Source organism: Mustela nivalis (assembly GCF_964662115.1).
Source record: "Mustela nivalis genome assembly, chromosome: 13".
NCBI lineage: Eukaryota > Metazoa > Chordata > Mammalia > Carnivora > Mustelidae > Mustela > Mustela nivalis.
The window spans coordinates 4103068-4124426 of NC_139032.1; the positions used below are offsets into that span (position 1 = coordinate 4103068).

At 56.6% G+C, this 21359-nt stretch overlaps 2 protein-coding genes across 14 annotated transcripts in view; one reads left to right on the plus strand and one right to left on the minus strand.

Moving 5' to 3' along the window:
• WNK2 (WNK lysine deficient protein kinase 2) overlaps positions 1 to 21359 on the minus strand; it is a 117725-nt gene that overhangs the window by 54778 nt on the left and 41588 nt on the right. For 12 of the 13 annotated variants that reach the window (XM_082694254.1, XM_082694253.1, XM_082694261.1 and 9 more), the window contains 12 exons: positions 19394 to 19676; positions 15742 to 15950; positions 13585 to 13716; positions 13053 to 13244; positions 11337 to 11906; positions 9135 to 9428; positions 8605 to 8654; positions 7661 to 7829; positions 7458 to 7574; positions 7046 to 7216; positions 6755 to 6800; positions 6137 to 6256 (listed from right to left, as the gene is read on the minus strand). In XM_082694254.1, the coding sequence (XP_082550380.1) occupies positions 6137 to 6256; positions 6755 to 6800; positions 7046 to 7216; positions 7458 to 7574; positions 7661 to 7829; positions 8605 to 8654; positions 9135 to 9428; positions 11337 to 11906; positions 13053 to 13244; positions 13585 to 13716; positions 15742 to 15950; positions 19394 to 19676 (2353 nt within the window). The remainder of the gene's footprint in view (positions 1 to 6136; positions 6257 to 6754; positions 6801 to 7045; positions 7217 to 7457; positions 7575 to 7660; positions 7830 to 8604; positions 8655 to 9134; positions 9429 to 11336; positions 11907 to 13052; positions 13245 to 13584; positions 13717 to 15741; positions 15951 to 19393; positions 19677 to 21359) is intronic. The other variant, XM_082694258.1, reaches the window with a different exon arrangement.
• Positions 1 to 21359, plus strand: part of IPPK (inositol-pentakisphosphate 2-kinase) — a 400388-nt gene that overhangs the window by 33056 nt on the left and 345973 nt on the right. The window lies entirely within an intron of this gene.

The window sequence follows — 21359 nt, forward strand, 5'->3', positions numbered from 1 at the left end:
TAAAATGGAAGGATGTAGAGTATGACACCATATATCTAAAAATGTGGAGAGGAGAGTAAAGAATAGGCCCAAACTTAAATGATCATTGACAATCCAGACTGCTGTAGGCAGAATATATTACATGCAAACCTAATGGTAACCCTATGTAAAAAATGACTAATAAATATGCCAAGCATAGAAAGAAATACAAATATATCACTAAGGAAACCAGCAAACCACAAAAGAAAAAAAGACAAAGGATCAGAGAAAATCTTCAGAAATGACAAAACAATAAAATGGCAATGAATATATATCAATAGTTACTTTGAATGTAAAAGGACTAAACGCTCCAATCAAAAGACAAGAGGTGACAGAATGGATAAAAACAAAAAACAAAAAAAGCAAAAAGTGACAAGACCCAACTATATATACTGCCTACAAAAGACTCATTTCAGACCTAAAGACACCTGCAGATTGAAAATGAGGGGATGGAGAAACATTTATCCTGTTAATAATGGATGTTAAAAGCAAGCTGGAACAACAGTACTTACCTTGAACAAGATAGACTTTAAAAACAAAGAGTGCAACAAGAAACAAAGAGGTATGCTATATAATAACAAAGACACTCCAACAAGAAATGATAATTGTAAATATTTATGCATCCATCATAGGAGCACCCAAACACAGAGAAAAGTTAAAAGCAAACATGAAGGAACTCATTGCTAATAACACAATAACAGTAGGGGACTTCAACACCCCACTTATATCAGTGGACAGATCATCAAAACAAAAGAATCAACAAGGTAAACATTGGCTTTGAGTGACATACTGGATAAGATGAACATAACAGATGCACAGAGAATATTCCATCCTAGAACAGAATACACATTCAAGTGAAAATGGAACATTCTCCAGAATATATCACATATTAGGCCACAAAACAAGCCTCAACAAATTCAGAAAGATCAAAGTCATACCATGCACCTTTTCCAACCACAATACTATGAAACTAGAAGTCGACCACAAGGAAAAAAAACACAACAAAACACAAAAACAGAAAGACCACAAACACGTGGAGGTTAAATTACATGCTATGACGCAATGAATGGGTCAACCAAGAAATAAAAGAAGAAATTTTAAGGTGGATAAAAACAAATGAAAATGGAAACAACACTTCAAAACCTTAGGGATGTAGCAAAAGTGGTTCCAAGAGGGAAGTATATAGGGAAGTATATAGCAAGTATATAGCAATTCCAAGAGGCTGACCTCAGGAAAGAAATTCTTAAACTATCTAACCATATACCTAAAGGAGCTAGAAGAAAAAACCTAAAACCAGCAAAAGGGAGGAAATAATAACAATTAGAGCAGAAATAAATGATACAGAAACTAAAAAATAGAACAGATCAATGAAACAAGTATCCGTTCTTTGAAAAAAAATCAAAATTGATAAACCTGTAGCCAATCTAATCAAGAAAAAAAGGATTCAAATAAACCCCAAATGAGAGAAGAGTAGTAACAACCAACACCACAGAAAAAAACAAGTATAAAAGAATATCATGAAAAACTGTATGTCAACAAATTAGACAACCTAGAAGAAATGGATACATTCCTAGAAAAATAACCTTCCACAACTGACTCAGGAAGAAACAGAAAATTTTAACAGACACATTACCAGCAAAGAATTTCAATCAGTAATCAAAAAATTCCCCAAAAACAGAAGTCCCAACAACAAAAGCCCAGGACCAGGTAGTTGCACAGGTGAATTTTACCAAACATTTAAAAAGAGTTGATACCTATTCTTCTCAAACTATTTTAAAAACTAGAAGAGGAAGGGAAACTTCCATATTCATTCCATGCGGCAGCATTATCCTGATACCAAAGCCAGAAAAAGACAACACTAGAAAACAAACAAACAAACAAACAAAAACTATTGGCCAGTATCCCTGACGAACACAGATCCAAAAATCTTCAACCAAATACTAGCAAACTGAATCCAACAGTACATTTAAAAAAAAAAAATCATTCACTATGATCAAGTGGGATTTATTCCTGGGCTGCAAGTTGGTTCGATATTGGGAAATCAATCTACATGATACATCACATATCAGTAAGAGAAAGAGTAGGAACCATATGATCATTTCAGTAGATGCAGAAAAAGCACGACTCAGCACTACATCCAGTCATCATAAAAACCTTCAACAAAATAAAGTTTGGAAGGAACATACCTCAACATAATAAAGGCCATATATGAAAAATCTACAGCCTGGGCACCTGGATGTTTCAGTTGGTTAAGCGTCCACCTCCTTCCTGGTTTACCTGAGCTCCTGAACCTAGCTCAGGTTATGATCTCAGGGACATGAGATTGAGCCCTACCTCGGACTCTACAGTCAGCAGGGAATCTGCTTGAGATTCTCTCTCTCTCTCTCTTTCTCCCTACCCCCCACCCCTCTCTAAAATAATGAAATAAATCTTTTTTAAAAAGGAAAAGAAAAATCTACAGCCAACATCATCCTCAACAGAAAAAAACTGAAAGCCTTTCCCCTAAGGTCAGGAATAAAGTAAGGATCTCCAATGTCACCACTTTTATTCAGCACAGTAACGGAAATCCTAACCATAGCAATCAGACAAGAAAAGGGAATAAAATGTATCCAAATCAGCAAGTCTTTCCACAGTCTACTTAGAGTCAGTATTTTACCACTTCAGTCGGAATGTAGAAATACTTTCAACTTCGAAGGCACTTCACCCTCTCCGTTTACATACATTAAAAGCTCCGTCAGACAATATTATAATTTTTTGTTACCAGCATCAATACTGTTTTGAAGAACTCAAGAAGAGAAGTCTATCACTTTCATCTAGATATTTACCATTTCTGTTCTTCTTCCTGCAGTCCTTGTGTTCCAAGTGTCTCTTCTGCTATTATTTCCCTTCTGTCTAAAGATCTTTACCAATTCTTTTAGAGCACAAATTCTACAAATTATAGAACAAATTCTGTTTTTGTTAACCTAGGAATTTTTCTTCAGATTCATTCCAGAGGAATATTTTCTCTGAAAACAGATTTCTGAGTTGATAGGCTTTTTTCCTTCAATGCTTCAGAAATGCTGTGCCACTTGCCTCTGGACTACATGGTTTCTGGTGAGAAATCTGCAGTCATTTAACCACTGTTTCCCTCCAGGCCCTGCATCCTTTTCCTCTGGCTGCTTTCACCACTTTTTATCTTTATTTCTCAGCAGTTTATTGATGTGTCCAGGTATGGATTTTTGGGGGTTTGTACCTTTTAAGGATTCATTCCACTCCTTCAATCTACAGGTTTGTCTTTTACCAAACTTGGGAAGTTTTCCGTATTATTTCCTCATATTTTTTCAGCATTGCACTCTTTCTCTTCTGCTTCTGGGTCTGTTGACACAAATGTTAGATCTCCATGGCTATTCCACAGGCCGTGAAGCTCTGTTCATTTTTTTCTAAGTTCTGATTTGTTCAGGTATCTTAGTTTTCAGTTTTCAAGTTTCCATGTCTCTCCTCTTTGTATCCCACATCTTCACAGGTACTTTCCACTTTACATTTGTTTTAACAATGTTTGTAACTGCTTGCTGAGGCATATTTACAATAGTTTCTTTAAATTCTTTGTGGGATCATCCCAACATCTATTTTATCTTGCTATTGCCAAGTGTTGGGTGTATTTTTCCAATGCAAGTTGGCATTTTTATAGTTTCTCATTTGATAAGTATTTGGATTGCACTGGTTAGATCAGATTGGATTGGATTTTAAATATTATGAGACACTCAGTCTCTTTACATCCTGTGGTGATTGGCTAATATTGTTCCTTTAGCAAGTAGCTGACCTACTTGGGTTTAGGCTGCGAGTTACAACTCATCTTCTGTGGCTATAGCGTCAGTTTGGTTTTCAGTGCCTGTGCTGTTCTAATCCGACCTGAAATGTGTGTAGCTCTCGGGCCAGTCTAGCCATCAACTCAGTTCTCAGCTTATTATATGCTAATTAGAATCAAATCCATACATACACAGGTCAGGGGTGAACCCAGGAGTTCATCAACAACTTTATGGGGTTACTTTCCCAAGCTCCTCCTTTTTCATGATCTCCCTGACCCGTGGGACTCCCCTTTCCAACTCCCTAGAGAGAACCATCCACTTCCACAACTGAGCAGAGCCAAGTGGCTGAACAGAAAGGGAAAAAAAGCAATGGATTTTGGTTCTGTACCCTTTGAGCCCTGGCTCCACCCAGCAGAGAGAAGGGCTCTCCCCTATCACTGTGTTGGCGCCTGTTCCTGCTGCTACCGCCCAGAACTGTCTGAGGGCTTGGGCACAAGCGAAGGGACAAAGAAAACAGCGAGGGACCTAAGCTCCGAGCTTCAGGAGCTCCTTCTTCTTCCTGCTCTGCAAGCCGAAACTAGCAGACGTCTCCTGGAGCTTCCCTGTCTCACCCAGCACTCACTCCCAGGCTTCACGCTGCCCTGACCTCGGGCCAGGAGGCACCGAAGTTGGAAATGCTAAGCTCACCACTAGCCCAGGAATCCCTGGCATTCTGGCACACTTCCCCATCCTCCTGTTGCTACTTACTTCCCATGTCTCAGAGAGCTGAGCCCTGCCTGGGGCCCGGCGCATAGCTAGGCTCAGTAAGTGAAGGGCTGGTGTGCTGTGCACACTCTGTCTTGCCCAGAACCAGGATTCTCAGCCTAGTTATTTTTTATTACGAGTCAAATAGTGTGTTCATAAAGCTGTACAACTGTGAGGTCCGGAGTGCTCCTGCCTGGGCACACAGAAGCCGCCCTAAGATCACCCCAAAGCAGGCATCTCTCTGCCTGTCCTGTCACTCTGCCAGGACTCCGCCCCTTTTCTCTGGGCTGTTGAACTGCAGAAGCTTCAGTGCTCAGCCTCTCAGTCACCCTACAGGAACGGGAGCTGCCCCCAGGGGAACCGAACTAGCATCGGGCTCCCTGGTCTCCATCCCACCCTGGGCCCCGGCCTGATCTGCACGGTCTTGAGACGCTCAAATACCTTCAAGCCGACGATCTTTATAATTCATCCCGCTTCTCTGGTCACCCTCAGTGAATGGTTCACCCAAATGAACAGATCTGCCATCCTTGGAAGTAGCTAACTCCCCACCCACGCCTTTTTTTTTTTTTTTTTTTAAATAAACAGATTCCCAAAAGTTTCTTGAGATCAGTGCACAGAAGAAGGAACTAGGGCTTACCTTGGGCACGTCCCGTGAATCCCTGCCACACACCGAAAATCAGCTTTATGTCTAGAAGGGTCTTTCTCCCCTCAGTTAACCATGTGTGTATGCATTAAAGTCAAGACGTAGCAGTTGAGTGCGCTCTTACTGCAAACGGAGCCTCTGCAGACGATGCTGCTGCCCCCCTATCCTTCACCCAGGTTGGACCTGACCCTTCATCTGAGGTCACCAGACCTGTTCTTGGCTCCGCTGGGGTTTTCTTACTAGGATGACCCTTTCCCCATAGAAAAAACCTCTAAAAGCATGACGGCAGTCATGGGAAACACACAATACAAAACGAAAAATGATTCACAAATATTTTTCACAAATGTGCCACAAAGTTAGGTCAAGTTACATAATTGGCAACTTTTTCCTGCCAGCTTACAGGGAATTAAACCCAGAATCTGTTCAAGCGACTATTTTCAGCCTCCCAAGGGACCAAAGAATCAGGATTTAAGCGACAGCCCCAAGGGCAAGCTTGCTAGCGTCCGTGCACATGGGGGCACATCATTATCGGGCGGATTTCCTCAGGGACCTTTTAAAATCAGAGTATTGGCACTGAAAGGGACTTTCCCACCCCACCCTCCAGAGCAGGTGGAGCCAGAAGGACCAGGTCGCTGCAGGTGGGTCACACAGTGGGAAGGAGTGAGATGTGGGAGCCACACGCCCACACCAGTGGCAGCGAGGGCAAAGCTCTCCCAGCGCACACCTGAGCAGCCCGGGTGGGCCGCCTGCACCTTCCTTACCAGGAAGGTAAGGACTGGCTCAAGCCGAGGACCACCCTGACGGGGCTCATCAGGTGGAAAACCAGGCTACGGATGCAGATGTGATGGGGTCCACAGGCTACTCTGGGCTGCAGGGTGACTGGGCCGGGGGCGCCAGCGTCCCAAGTTACAGGGGAGAAAGGCTTGGAACTTCCAGCTGCTCCTACCTGGGCTGGCTTCTGGCTGCACGGAGCTCGGAGGAAGGGGAGGTGAGGATTCCGGGGCCTCCGCCGCTGGGTGCTCAGCCACGGGGCAGATGATAAACCACCTCTTCCCTGTGTGCAGGACTACGGAGCGGGACCAAAACAGCAGGAGAGACCAGTGAATTTCTCCCATGGCCAATGGAACCCCTCACCATCAGCACCAGACCTGTCTGGGGAACTCAAGTCAGTTGTGGGGGGTGGGGCATGTGCAGCCCACTCGGGCTATTGGCAGCCTGGGGCTCACACAACACCCCCCAAACATGGGGTGAGCTCCTGGGATGCCTGCAGTGCCGTCGGCGAAGGGGTGACGCCAGCCGGGACAGGAGGCAGCGGGGAGTCCCCGGCATGCTCGGCCCCACCAGTGCCAGACCCAGCCCCTCACAGCGGCCCTCCCCACGCCTGGGGAGATGCTCACCCCATAGTGCAGCAACCCCCCCCCAACTGTGTGACGGCCAGACCCCTTCACGACACGCGCAGCGGGGTCTGACGGAATGCCTACTGAGAGACACGGGAAGCATGCGGATGGAGATGCCTCCTCCAGAGTGGGTCTGGCGGGCAGGCGGGCCCGGAAGGCACACGTACCGTTCTGCTGATACACAGGGGCGTTTGCTTGGGACTGGCGGCTCTCCTGGTGGAGGCAAAGGGTCAGAAGTCAGCAGACCACGTGAAACAAGGACGTGCTGCCAAACACACTGTGGCCTCAAAACACCCGAGGGGCCTCTGAAGCTCAGACGTTTCCAACTGAACTGAAGGCGCTCCCCCGCCCACCCCCCGGCCGCCTCACCTGACACTGTGTGACCCGCAGCCGCCTCCGGCAGGCCCGGGGCATCAGCCAAGCCCTGACCCTTTTGGAACCCCACACCCGGGACTCACCTCCCCGGTACCCAGGCCGCAGGTGCTGAGATGCGGTGGGCTCATCCCCGGGTCGGAGCCACGGTCAATGTCTGTGTCCTCACTGAGCATGTCCTCGGCCTTGTCCATGACGTCTTTCATCTGTTCAATGAACGTCTCCCGCTCAGCCTGCAGGATGAAGTCGTGCTCCACCTGCAACAGCACAGGCAGTCCTGCTGGGGGACGCGCCACGGGCAGGGGCCTGCGCCAGGTCGTCCCTGACGGGTCTGCCTCATGTGTGCTCCGCACTCAGCCTGAGGAAGCCCCAGCCGGGGGGGGGGGGGGGGCCGGCGCTGCAGAGAGCCAGGGGCCCGGGCCGGGGAAGGCCGGCAGTCGTGTGCCCCACGGACAGGGGGAGACGGCCTTGCGGACCCAGGAAGCCACCCGGCCTCACCATGTAGGTGGCGATCTCATCAGGTGCGTCCCCGTCCAGGTCAAACTTGAATGTCACCATCTTGTGGTTGTGTGTCTCCAGCTGACACTCCACCATCTTGTCACCCGTGTTGCACACCTACGGGACACTCAGGTGGTGAGACCAGGAGCAGGCCGCGTCCGGGGAGCCCTACGCCTGCGGGCCCTCCCTGCCGGGCCACTCACGTTCAGGATGGTCAGCCGGGGCCGGCTGGCTCTCTCCTGGCGGGAGCGCGCGCGCGTCGACCGGCGGTGATGTTTCCGGGCGGCCTTGCCTTCCAGCCTCCCCCCGCCGAAGGCACCCTCACAGCTGTCACTCATCTCTCTGCCAGAGGTGACATCAGAACCTCCGTAGCTGTGTGAAAACCGAGAATGTGACAGCAACCTGCAGACCAGCCTCACGTGGGAAGCTTGGTTTTTCAGGAAACAGCCAGAAAACCTGGAGGGCCCGGAGCCAGCCCTGACCCCACCTTCAGGGCCCCACACCCCTGCTGTTCTGTCTTGGGTGGCACTGGGGTCATGGGAACTCAAGCACTGTCTGACCTGGGACCTTTGGCCTGAATCCTGACCAGTGACCCAGGCCCCACAGGCTCGTAGCAAATGACAAAATCAGGAAAAATACTCCCCTGTGCCTCAGTTTCCCCATCTGTGTAACGGCAATGAAAGCTGGACAACCCCCTGGGACTACTGCAGGGTTGAGAAGGATTTGCACCGAATTGGGAGCCAGCGCACTGGGAAACAGCCATTTCCTACATCCGGTCCGTCCCCGGCTGACGTGTTCGGTGACCAGGAGAGGACAGGTGGCCACGGTGCTGGGGGTCTGCAGGGTTGGGCCATACTCTGCCCTGCTCTCCCAGCCTCCCCAGGCCCCCAGGCCTGCTGACTCTTTGTCCACTGCCTCTCCCTTCTAGAACATCCTGGTCACCACAAACAGGCACCAGGACTCAGGACACAGAGGGAGCACATGACAGCCAGACCCCAGGGGACCAAGTCCGGCTTGGAAATGCGTCTAGAGGGCCTGACTCATGAAGAGAAGACGGGTGGGGTCTGTGTGAGGTCGCAGTGGGTGGGCTGAGCGGACTGTGAGCCTGTGGCCACCTCCACTGTCCCCAGGGGCCAATAGCCGTTACCTCTCACAGCTCTGCGGGGGGCCGGGCTGCTTGTCCTGGGAGGCCTGCTCCTGCAACAGAACCGTAGATGGGACGACGGGTCACCACGGCACAGCAGCACCCAGCCTCCTGTCCCCCCTCAGACAGCTGCTGTCCCCAGCCCAGAAAGCCAACCACACGAGGCAGGCATAAGGGTTTTTATCTCGTGCAGGTCCTAAAAGTCGAAATCCTCCCCTTTTCTTGGCCAGTATGCTACCCCACTTTGATCTTCCCCGTGGGGAGCACACAGGGCCAGGGACACTTGCCACAGGCCTTCCACTGCCCCCAAGGGAAGGCCCTGCAAATCCACGTGTAAACACCGTGGTCTCTAGCCAGATGCCTTCAAGGAAAGGTAATGTGTCCGACAGAAGAGAACAGTTAAAACAGCCATCCCAGGGCACACACTTCTGCCTTCCTGAGTGCACGGTGGCTTTTAGAGCTGTGACGTCACCACACAGGGGGCCACTGGGGTCAGGTGTCAGGGGCTGAGCCCGGAGGGCAGGGGCACACACCTCTGGCGCTGGCTCCACCGTTAGCTGCACAGCTGGGCAGGGGCTGGCAATCCCGGGCCCGGAGGGCGGCGGTGGCTGGGTAGCAGGTGGCAGGAGTGGCGCGGTCTGGACGGGCAGGTTCTGAGGTGCCACCACCACTGCAGAGGCCAGGGAGCTGGGGAGCTGAGGCACCTCAGGGACAGCAGGCGGCAACACCTCTGGCAAAGGTGGGGAGAGGACGGCGGCCGGCGCAGGCGCCATGGGGACCTGGGCGGCGACCTCAGCAGCGTATGCAGGCGGGTGGCCAAGTAGGATCTGGAGGCACAGGGGACAGGGATGCAAGTCGGAGGGCCAGCCACGCCTGTGCCAAGGGTCCTGGACCAAGGCGGGCGAGCACACCGGCTGTCCCGCTCCAGTCCACCCCCAGCCTGAGCGTGTAGCTACACGGACTCCGCAGAAACCCTCAGGTCCCTATTTGCATCCAAGCAAACCTAAAACCACGCTTCGTTAATGAACCCGTGGCTGAGGCCAGCTGGGGCTCTAGAGCCGGCATGTACCTAGCACCAAATACGGCTCTCCGCTGCCACCCGAGGGGCCTGACCCCCACGCTGCGTCCTTTCCCAGCCCTGTCAGCCACGTAGGAGAGGGACCGGGACTGGGGACGGCCGTCCGTGGGCTGGCTCCTCACAGTCCCTTCTGTGAAAGCTCCTGGTGGGATGGTTGAGACAGGCGGCAGGCGGGGCCCCGCGTGGGTGAGCGCGAGCCTCCATCCAGCCCCAGCTCTGGGACAAGGTCAGGAATGGGAAGGTCGCTGTCGGCCCTGCTGGGGGGACGGCTCAGCACCAGGGCGCCGCAGCCCAGCAGCCTGTCTGCCCTGGAAGGACCCCCAGCTGCTGTGTTCAGGGGCGTCTGCTCTCAGCATAGGGAAGCCCGTGAGGCGGCCGGCCCAGTGTGTCAATAAGCCACAGATGGTGGGAAGGCCGCCAGGCCTGACCAACAACCTCTGAGCACACCATGCCTCCTCCAGCCGCTGCCTGGGCAAGCAACCCTGTGCACCTAGCCCAGGCTAGCCCAAGTGACAGACCTGGCATGTGCTTGTACGGCCCCGTGCCAGACTGCGGCGCCCCCTCATACCTGGTCGTCAACCCAGACGACCCCTCCCTTCACCAAGTACCAATCCCTTCCGGAATCAGACGCTGAGCGTCAGCAGCCCAGAGAGCCCGTGTGCTCTCAGCACAGGAGTCTTGTTCCAGACCAGATCCAGAAGGATCAGCGCAGAATGACACCCGGAACCTCCACATGCTCTGGGGATGGCTCTCCACCACGAAGCCTCAAGGCAGCTACTGGTCCCACCACACAGGAGAGCAGTCCAAGCTCGGAAGGCCACGGGCTTACTGCTTGCACACAGTGGCTGAGGCTTAGAGCCAGGTGGGGGGACCCCCAAGTAAGAGGCCTTAGGAACCAGGCTGCAAGGTTCAAGGGGCCCCAGGTGAGAGGCCCCCAGGAAACACAGTGCAAAGTGGGGGGGCCCAGGTGGGAGGCCCTACAAAACAGGGTGCAAGGTAGGGGGCCCCAAGTGAGAGGCCCCAGGTAACAGGCTGCAAGGTGGGGCATGGGGCCAGGTGGGATGGCCCCCTCCAGCTCTTCTCCTTATGCGAGATTGGGAAACAGCCCTGGAGCTCGAAACCATGCATGGGCTTACAGGTGTGTGGAGCCCCGGGGAGGCCTGCCCATCCAGCAGGGCCTGTGACCCTCATCCCGTCACTGTCAGCATGACAAGCAGCCCAAAGTCCCACCTGACCCTGGACATCATCCTTGCCTGCTCTGTGCCCCACAGAGCCCAGCTGGCCTCACTGCCTGGCTGCTGAGCCCACACCGGAGCAGACATCACCATGCCGAGGCTGCCAGACCCCCCCCAAGGGAGGGCCGGTGCCGCAATGCCCTGCACAGCCGGTCATGCCCCCCACCACGGCCAGGCACCACCCCCCCCACGAGCGGCTGCAACTGACCCTCGGATGGGCCCGATGGCGGAATCCTTGGTCACGCCCGTTCCCACAGCTCTGGAGGAGGCCAACCCCCTACACACTCCAGAGAAGCCACAGCCGAGGACCACAGCTGCCTACTCTCCCCACCCCCTGCCCCCCGGATCTCATGCCTTAGACTTAGATGCCAGAGACCTCTGCCGGCACCCAGAGGGCAGGCCCGACACGGCAGCTGGCTTACCTGGCTTCCCGCCCCACTGGCCGGAGCAGCCTGCTCAGGAGGGCGGATGAGGCCAGGCTGGTGGGGCTGTGGCAGGGTGGGGGGCGCCGGCTGCGGAGGGGCGGCCCGCACGGTCTGCGCCACGTGGAGGGGAGATGGTGGGATGTCGCTGGGCACCATCTGCGGGAAGGCCGCCGGGTACACGGGCTGGGCCGGGAGCTGGGCCACGGCGGCAGGGTGAATGGACAGGGCGGCCACACCCTGCGGCGCCACGGCCAGCAGAGGGATAGCGGTGGCGGTGGCAGCCACGTTTGGCACAATGGTCCGGCACGGCACCGCCACTGGCGCCCCAGCGGGGTGGGGCAGCTTGACGGCCTGCAGAGGCAGGGCTGGCGACGCGGGTAGGGGGGCAGCGGCCGCGCCGAGCGGGAGGCTGGGCAAGATGACGGCGGGAGAGAAATACTGCGAGGGGGCGGGCACGGTGGGCCCGCTGGCGGCCGGCAGGTCGGGGAGAGCCGCGGGCAGGCTGTCGATGGAGGCCAGGGGCGCAACGGGGGGCACAACGGGGGGCCCCACAGGAAGCGGAGGCACCTGAAAGACACGGGAACACCTCAGCATCACACCAGGGCTCCGTCCCACCCATGGCACACCCACGCTGCTGGAAGGAACCGGACCACAAACCCGGTTCAAACAGGACCTTGGAGAACCCCCCAATGCCACAGAAGGGCCACAACGCTGCCGTCTCTCCTGTGCTGACGGGTGTCTACCATGACAACCAGTGGCTGAAGCCCAAAGGGTCAGAGCAGGGAGCAGCAGCTCCGCGACTCTGGCATGTTTTCATTCGGGGAGCCGGGACCGTCCGAGTCTCCAGATTGGCCCCAAAGATCCAAACACACACACACAGAGACCAAATCCTGTGGCGGTCTGTGTCAGGGTAAGCATGGCCTTGAGCCCCCATGCGTGGAGGCTATGCCCCCGTGCTGTGGGGCCTGGGGAGCAGGCCTCTCCCACAGTGGAGCTCTGGAACCTTCCATGCCTGGTCCTCCATCCTGGAGACCCCCAGCATCGGATTCCTGGAGGGAGCATGTCTGACATTCCAGAGTCTCCAGCGATCCTCTTTAACCCCTTCTGGTGGCCGGCGCATGAGCGTCCTCACAAGACGCGCGCCTTTGCACAACTACAAATCAGTCACGGTCCATGAGCCAAAGTCTGTGTACCAGAGAGCAAGCAGGGACTCAGCGAGACAGTGAACACAACCCGATGTGGCTGTGATAGGGCGAGGCCCGGGGATAGGAAGCTTCTGGGTGGTGTCCACAAACTTCAGGACACTCACATCTCCTACACGAGAAGGCACGTTGCAGCTGTGTCCTGCCAGGGTCCACAGTCGGAAGGACCCATGGATGGCGTCAGCCTGGGAGACGGCTCCCGGGTACCACACGCCATCTAGTGTCACCCGTCACCCGAAGCCATAGACATCCCAGGAGGACAGTCAGCACGGCTTGGCGGACGCCGGGACAGACGGTGGCTGTAGCGCCGTGCTCCTCCCTGGCCCTGACCCTGGACCAAACCTCTCCCTGACCTGGACATCCCCGGGAGATGCCAAGGGCAGGTGGACACAGCCACCCCGTCCCCAGGGAGCGGTCCTGACCCACAAGCCCAGGAGCATCTGCAGCCCAGAGGCCGGAGAGGGACCTGCCAGACGGGAGATGCGAGGGGCAAGGGCGGGGCGGGACGTACCTGAGCAGGCACTTGAGACAGCGGCTGCAGAGACGCTGCTGGCATCTGGAGGGGCTTCAGCTGCGTGGGGGCCACCACCTGGGACGTCGGAGCTAGGTAGGGAGGCAGATGGGGGGGCACCGGCGGGAGAGGGCCCACGGATGGTGGGGCCAGGACAGGTGGCAGGGGCGCCGGCTGGGCCAGCGGGGGAGGCTGGGAAGAGGGGGGGCTTCTCTCAGACCAGCGTCCTGCTGAGACACCCCCTCCGACCACGTGCTTAGATATGATGGAGAAAATCGACGCCCACACACACACGCACACACACACCCAGCCTGGAGCCCGAGACACGCCGATCCGGGGGAATCCCTCTGCGCGACGAGTGCCCTTCCACGCGCTGTGGACCCAGGAGCCCCACTCCCATCTGCACCGCAGGCCCCGGGGAGCCGCAGAGAAGAGGCAAAAGGGGCCTGGGCCAGCAGACCCTGTCACCCACCCAGAGCGGGAGAAACTGAGGCACCTATGATGGGGCCGGGCAGGGGCAGCCCACACTTACCTGGTGGCCAGGGGGCACAGGCTGGCCTGGGCCCGTCGGCACGGGGGCAAAGCTCATGGCCGGCTCCGGGAAATGCTGCTGAGGGAGCGGAGGGTGCGCTGGGGGTGGGATGGAGGCCACTGGCAGGCCCGGCTGCAGAGAGGTCGGACGACCATGCTTACCAGCTGCCCGAAGGCCCCCACCCAGCTTGCGCTCCACAGCTGCAGGGGCCCGTCCCTCATTCCCCATGCCTGTCACCCTCACAGGGACTCTTCCCTAGGCACAAAGCCTGGCACAAAGTGAGATGGGGAGGCCCCTGAGATTGGCCACTACTCCCAACCAAGGAATGTTCTGGAACTTCAGTTCTGTGGCATATAACGCAATCATTTAAAAAAATGGCCTAAGGGAATTTGCAGAACCAGGGAGGGACACTGGTTACAACCATCGGTGGGAGAGAGATACAGATGCACTTGCTTTCCGTCTCTAGGTCTGGATAAAACACGCGCTCCCAGATGCGTCACAAACAGCACACAGAAAAACGTGAACAGAGGGGAACAGAGGCGGGATGCCCGGCAGTGCGGCCACCAGGAGGACTGGGCGGCAGACACGAGTCCTTGCTGCCTATGGCAGCGCGGACACTGCGCAAGCAAGAGGCCGCGATCTGAGCGCTGGATGGTGGATGCTATCAAGGAACTGACTGAACGTGTTCACTTTGGGGTTAATGAGGGGGCCGGGCTCTGTTCTCCAGAATCCTGATCCTGCCGATACAGACTGAGGTCTTTACAGGCAAGACCTCTTTCTGGGGTAGACCTGGAAATAGCGGGGCCCCAGAGGAAGTGGGTTTGAACATGGGGAGGGCATGTGGGGCAGCAGGCCCAGGCCTCCATGCCGACCCGGGGAGGCCCCTGGTTTTCTGGGAGCGGAGACCTTCCTTCCTTCACCCTTCACAGTAGGTGCTCTACAAGAACAGCACAGGGAGGCACATTTCTCTGAGACCACAGCACAGGAGCCGCAGCCCCAGGCCCAGAGGGAGGCAGTAGCTCAGGAGCCCGGAGGCCTCAGAGTGGCTGGTGGCCGACACCTCCCCCGGGTCCCCCCGGCAGTGGGGAGAGGGAATGGCGGGTATCCCCAGGGCACTCCCCACCCCCGTCTATCCCAGGGAACTGCCTGTAAACAGGCAGGGACATGGGACAGAGTGCTCTGGCCTCACCCATGTGGGGTGTCCCCTGCCCGGCGCCACGAGGGCCTGAGCAGAGGGTACACAGCGGCCAGGGAAGCCCTGACCTTGCACCCAGGAGCAATGAAGGACAGTGAAACATTCCTGCTCTGCCCTGGGACTGGCCACTCAAGGCCAACCAGCCTCGATCTGGGGTGAAAATCTGCCTTTTCCTAAACAAGTTCCTCCCACCATTTAAAACGGGTCTTGTTTCATCTCATGAAACCAGCAAAGCTACAAATAGCAGCGAGAAATGAGTCTGGGCCACCCGCAGAGGCAAGGGCGCTGGCTGTTCTTCCTGGGGGACTGGCCAGCCCCAGGGGACAGGGACGGGGCTCGGGCAGCGCCAGGACGGGAAGGGGCCTGGGGGCCTCACTGTCCCTCCGGACACTCCACCGCTCACTCAGGGCCAGCGCTCCGCGGCAGGGCTCCTGGGACCAGGGAACAGGGAACATGTTTCCTCTGGGATGAGCATGGGCTCTGAGGCGCGACCCCTGCACGTGACCCCTGGCCTAGCTCCATCTGGGTCCCCTGCCCCAGGGCGGCTCCTCACGAACCACCCCTTGGGTTTTTCAAATGTCACTGAACCATTTCCCACAATCCCGATGCTCTCCTGCTTCCAACATTCAGTGGCCACGTGCTGTCGGGTGGAGAGCGGCCAGGAGACACTGAACACCTCCAGGGGTGGACACGCCTGGACGCTCCTCTGTGGCCCCGGCCCGGCCACAGGACGAAACCCTGCTGGCTCTGTCACGGCTCTGAGGCCCGGCTCTCCCTTGGGCTCTGCGTTCCTGGTCTCCTACCTGTTGCAGCCTGCAGTGACCCCCAAGGACGGCCTTCTCGGGGGCCTGACCACAGGCCGCTGCAGCCCAAAGAGCCTGTGGGACGTGGGGTCTGTGGGACGCGGGCCCGGGGGACGTGGGGCCCGTGGGACATGGGGCCCGGGGGGCGGGCCGACTCACCGCGGCAGGCTGCTGGTAGGTCCCCAGCGAGGGCAGGCTGTAGGGCAGGACGGGGCCGTCGCTGACGCTGACGCTCACGGGGGGGCTGCACACACACTGGACGGGCGGCGGTGCCGCGTCCGCCAGCGAGCCCAGCACCACACTCTGCTGGCTGCTCTGCGAGTCCGAGTACACCGTGGAGCCCTGGCCGCTGTCGAAGGTGCTGTCCGCTGGGGAGCACAAGGGCACAGTTCAGAGGAGACACCCCCACAGCCACACGGGCCGCAGGAATGCCGACGTCCAGGCCCCTGGCCCCCCGAGTCGTAAGTGCGCGTCACTCCAGACCATCAATCCCAGGATGGCAGGGGGAGGGGCTGGAACCCACCCAGAGACGCCCTGGCGCCCCACCAGTGCCACGATCCCAGGTGGGTCCCTCACACAGTCCTCTGAAGGAAGCCCAGCCGCGTCCACCCCGGCCACAAACAGGGACCTCACCCGTCCCCCACCTGAGCCTGGGACCCTGGGACCCTGGGACCCTGGGAGGGAGAGCTCAGTGAGCTCTTAGGAGGCTGATGGTGGGTGTGCGCAGTTCAGCAGAAACCAGGGTCACCTGTATTTCACAGGGAGGGACTCTGACCACCTTCACCACCACAGCAAAAAGCCAAAGCAGGAAGAGCTGGGTTCAAACCTGGTCCTCACGCCACAGGCCTGGGTCTGAACCGGCTGGAGAATGGGGCTGACAAGGCCCCCACCCCGCAGGGAGGCTGGCCTGGGAGACCAGAGGCTCTGCAGCCCCAGGAGGCCTCCCAGAGGCCAGCCTCCCCTGACCCTGGGCCCACAGTCCATCAAAGTGGGCCACTGTGGACGGAGCCACGTGCACACGAGGCACAGCCCACAGCCATAGGCTCACCTCCCCAGGGAGCACCTGGGAAGATGGCCGCCCCCTTGGCCAGGCCAGCGAGCAGGGACACCAAAACCCTGCATGAAATGGCATCTCCAGAAACCACACACACAACGCGACTTGCCACCCCCACACCGGGCACTTCCACACAGGCGCCTCCCAGGATGCCAGCATCCGTGTCCATTTATAATTCAAGCGAATGGAGTAAAAGGGAATCCTGCTGGCTTTACATCAAAATAACCTCTCCCAGGGGCTGATCAGGGCCGACTTCAGCTTGGGAAGACACACGCACTCCAAAGCCCGACTGCACAGAACCAACCCAGCCAGCGGCGCTGACTGGTAACAAGGCAGCAGGCAGTCGAGTTGACCTACACAGAGAGAGACGGAGACAGACACACGGGGAAAGAAAAAGACACAGAGACATGCAAAGACACACACATAGAGACAGAGACTGAGAGATACAGAGAGACATACAGAGACACGTAGAGACAGAGATACACACACAGGAACAGAAAGACAGAGACACAGAGATAAAAAACAGACATGCAGAGACAGATACACACAGAAATACAGAGACAGAGACAAAGGGAAATACAAACACAAAGACAAACTGTGTGTGTGAGAAAAGAAACACGTACAAACTTGACAAATCTTACATAAACCAACTCTAATCATACATGTAGCACTGTAAATTTTTAAGGGGAATGTGTTTGCTATTTCTATCATAAAAATTAACTGCAGTGCCTCGGGGCTTAGTCTGTTAAGTGTCTGCCTTCAGCTCATGTCATGATTCCAGGGTCCTGGGATCGAGTCCCGCATCAGGCTCCCTGCTTGGGGGAAAGCCTTCTTCTCCCTCTCCCCAGTACCTGTTCTCTCTCTCACTGTGTCTCTGCCAAATAAGTAAAATCTTTTAAAAAAGAAAATTAACATAGAAGTCATCTTTAGGGGCACCTGGTGGCACAGTCGGCTGAGCACCCAGCTCTTGGTTTCAGGTCCAGTCATGACCTCAGGGTCGTGGGTGTCGGGCTTTGCGCTCAGAGGGGTGCTACTTGGGATTTTCTTTCTCTCCCTCTGTCCCTCCCCAGACACGCACATTCTCTAAAAATAAATTGAAAAATCAAAAAACCACCTTTGCACCTCCTGCAGCTGCTGGGAGCTGGCGCACACGCTCTCGCTGAGGGGGTACAAGCTGAGGTAGGCCGTCATACACCGTGTGGCGGGGAACGCTACCTCCACATGTGCCATACCTTCCTCCGCGCCCAAGCGTGTCTGCCCGCCCATCGGGTCCCTTACCCAGGGATGTGTGTGCAGCCTGGAGTCCCATCATTTCTCCTTTACAAGGTACGGAGCTTCCAGGCCACCCCCACACACCATGGCCAGAGCGACAACGGAGCACGCGCCTTGTATTCTGACCAGAGCACGGGGCAGACGTCTGTGCGGGTGTGGTAGGACGGACGGACAGATGGGAGTGCAGGTGTCTGTGTACGCACACGCATGTGGATGTATGAGAAATCACACGGACACCTTCTTTCTGGAAGGTACCATCAAGTGCAGGTAACATCAGCGGCTGCTGGGTGGGCGCGCTAACGGGCTTTCCCGCATACCCTCTGTACCGTTTGAATTTGACGCAACACCTGCTTCACAGAAACGACCACAAACGAGGGAGACACGTGTCGAGAGCGTGGCCGCGCTCGAAGCGAGTCGACAGGAAGAGGACGTCTGCAGACTGCACGCCCAGCCACACGCCCAGCCACACGGAACCCAACCACAGTCCGCGTCTGTACGGGGAGCCGGGCCTGCACAGGGACCCCCGACCACAGCCGAGTGTGGCGGGAACAGACTGTCCCACCGACAGTCACACTTTTAAAGTGGGCAGTGGCATCACGAGGAAATTTTTCCAACACCAAGTTTATGCTCATTAATTTTTCTGGTTCATCGAGAAATGGACAGAGGATATAGCGATTTGATTCTCCGAGGCACACCTGAGCCGGTCGGGAGGAAGCCAACGGCAAGCGAACGGCCGAGTGACGGGCAGCGCCTGCTCGGACTTTAAACAGCCTACTGTGAAGAATGCGAGCTGTAATTTTAATGATAAATGAAGTAGGTGCCTATTAAGTAACGCGAACAGGCTATTTTGGTCTTTCAACACGAACCACCTGAAAAAGGCGGCCCGGGCAGGCTACGTTCTACTTGGCCCTCATTCACAGGATGGACAGGAAACACCGCGTCCTGAACCTCAGCTCCCTGCGGCATTTTTAGGCCAGTGAGGGCAAAGGCAGGACATAGTTCTGCCTGGACGTGCAGAAAACAGGTTCTCTCTCCCAGGATTCTGAGATTCAGAGTGATTCCCAGCGACCCATCGCGGACACTCTGGGAAACGTGGTGAAGGTTTCAGGTACTACAAGGGACATAATCTTGGGGACAAATAATCCCGACGGTAAAGGTCATGGCTCAGAGTGTTGTCATGACCACTGGAGACCACAGCCGTCCGTGGCCCCGGGACAGTGGTGTCCCCGCAGGGACGCCCCCTCCAGGCACAGGACTGACAGCCTCTGCAGGGAACAAGGGGCTGGATGGAGCCGCTCCGTCCTGTGGGCTTGGGGCCTGGGAGGCTCTGGATCTGTCCGCCCATTCGCCCCCACCTGTCCTGAGAAGCTGGGCTTCGGGGAGCCCAGGACACCCAGTGCCCGTCCCCAGAAGAAGGCTCGCCTACACGTGCGGCCCACGTCTGCAGCGCGTGGGGTGAGAGGGAGCCGGGAGGGCGGCACTCACAGGCCAGGGAGGTGGCGCTGGCCGGCAGCGCGCTGGGGAGGAGGTGCCGGTCCGCCTCGGGTTCCTCGGACTCCGGGGGCCCGGCCTGCGCATGGTAGGTCACCTGGACCTGCAGGGGTGCGGGCGGGCCCCTGGCCTTGTCGGGGCTGCCAGGGTCTCGCTGTTCGGGAGGCTGCAAGGCTGGCCAGATCCGCTCCCGCCGCCACTGGATCAACGCTACACGGTCACGGATGGACTTGGCCACAATCTTCACGTCACTCTCGTGGAAGAATCCTGACTCGATCTGCAAAGGGAGGCACCATGTCATTCCTGGGGCCCCACCCTCTGCACTGCCACCTCCTGCTCACAGGGTCTCTGCAGGAGCCCCTCTGCAGGCCCTCAGCCCGTCCCTCAGAGACGCCCTCGTCTTCCCGTTAGGAGACACTCCCGCCAGCGGCCAGTCGCAGGAAGCCCTCTGCACCTGCCCAGCCGGGCTCCGGGGCCAGTGAGGGTGCAGCGGGTGCTTGTGCCTGCGGGGGGGGGGGGGAGACCCCCGCTGCCTTCCACAGGCGGGCCCTGGGCATTCCCCGAGAAGGCACAGAGAGAAGGAGTGTAGGCAGGCACCCACGTCCAGAAAACTCTGAACACAGGAGACGGTTGGGAGAGTGTTTGTGAAGGAGCCCGGAGTCTCTGGGGAGTGTCACAGCTGTCCCTGAGGACATCTCTGGGAAATCCACAGAAGAGCAGAGGCCAGTCTCCGCCCTGTCACCACGGCAGCCCCATGTGGAAAGGGAAAAAGTGCACAGGACTCAGCGCTGGTCAGGACCTGTAGCAGCTCCTGGCTTTCAGCACGCAACAGACATACACACGCCTACATGTAGACATGAGCATGTGACACAGCACGCGTGCAAGTGTGAAGGACCCTGGGCAGGCCTGGGGTGGTGCCTGGAGTCTGGCCACTGTGAGTGTGTGTGTCAGGGGGGAGTACAAGGGGCCTAGACACTTAGACACCTAGACACCTCACTGTGCCCCAAAGCAAGGACAGACTCCGAGGACTGAGGGGACACACAGACCAACACAGGAGCCCACGCCACAGGCCAAACCTGGACGTTCTGGGCATCAAAATGCACAGTGATGGGGCGCCTGGGTGGCTCAGTGGGTTAAGCCTCTGCCTTCGACTCAGGTCATGATCCCGGGGTCCTGGGATCGAGTCCCGCATCGGGCTCTCTGATCCGCAGGGAGCCTGCTTCCTCCTCTCTGCCTGCCTCTCTGCCTACTTGTGATCTCTGTCAAATAAATAAATAAAATCATTAAAAAAAGAAAAAATGCACAGTGACACCATGATGGTCTGAGGGCCGTGCTGAGGGCCGTGCTGAGGGCCGTGTCCTCAAGGGCCCGTGAGGGGAATGCAGCTGTCCCTCCCGGCAGGAGGCCACACGCGATGCCACAGGGGGTGTGCCACCTGTCCCTGCCCACACACCCTCGCGCTCCTAGATCACCTGCTCCCAGGAAGCTGTATCCTGAGTGAGCTACAGAACAACCACTGGCAGAACATCGAGTCTCCCGTCAGGAGCGACCCTCAGCCCTGGCCAGCCCCAGCCAGCACCCAGCCACACAGCATGGGGACCCAGAACCAGAACGACCCACTCGGCTACTCCCAGATCGCTGACCACGAGGACGGTGTGAGACACTAAGCTTTTCCAGCACTGTGCTGGGGTAACCTACTGCGTGGTCACAGACAACTCACCAGCAAAACCATAGTCCACAGAGATAGAAATAAATGGGAAATTTGGTGAAAATGAACATTTACACAGTTTCAAAGTTACACCCCCCCAGGACACAGTCATCACTTGTCATTCCACACAGAGACGGCAGACAGACATGTGTCCTCCGGGGCTGGCCATGGTGAGGACACAGCCCCACGCCGAGTGCTCCCGCAAACGGCCAACGTGACCGCCAGGGAGCCGCCCCGTGCCCTGCACGGCAA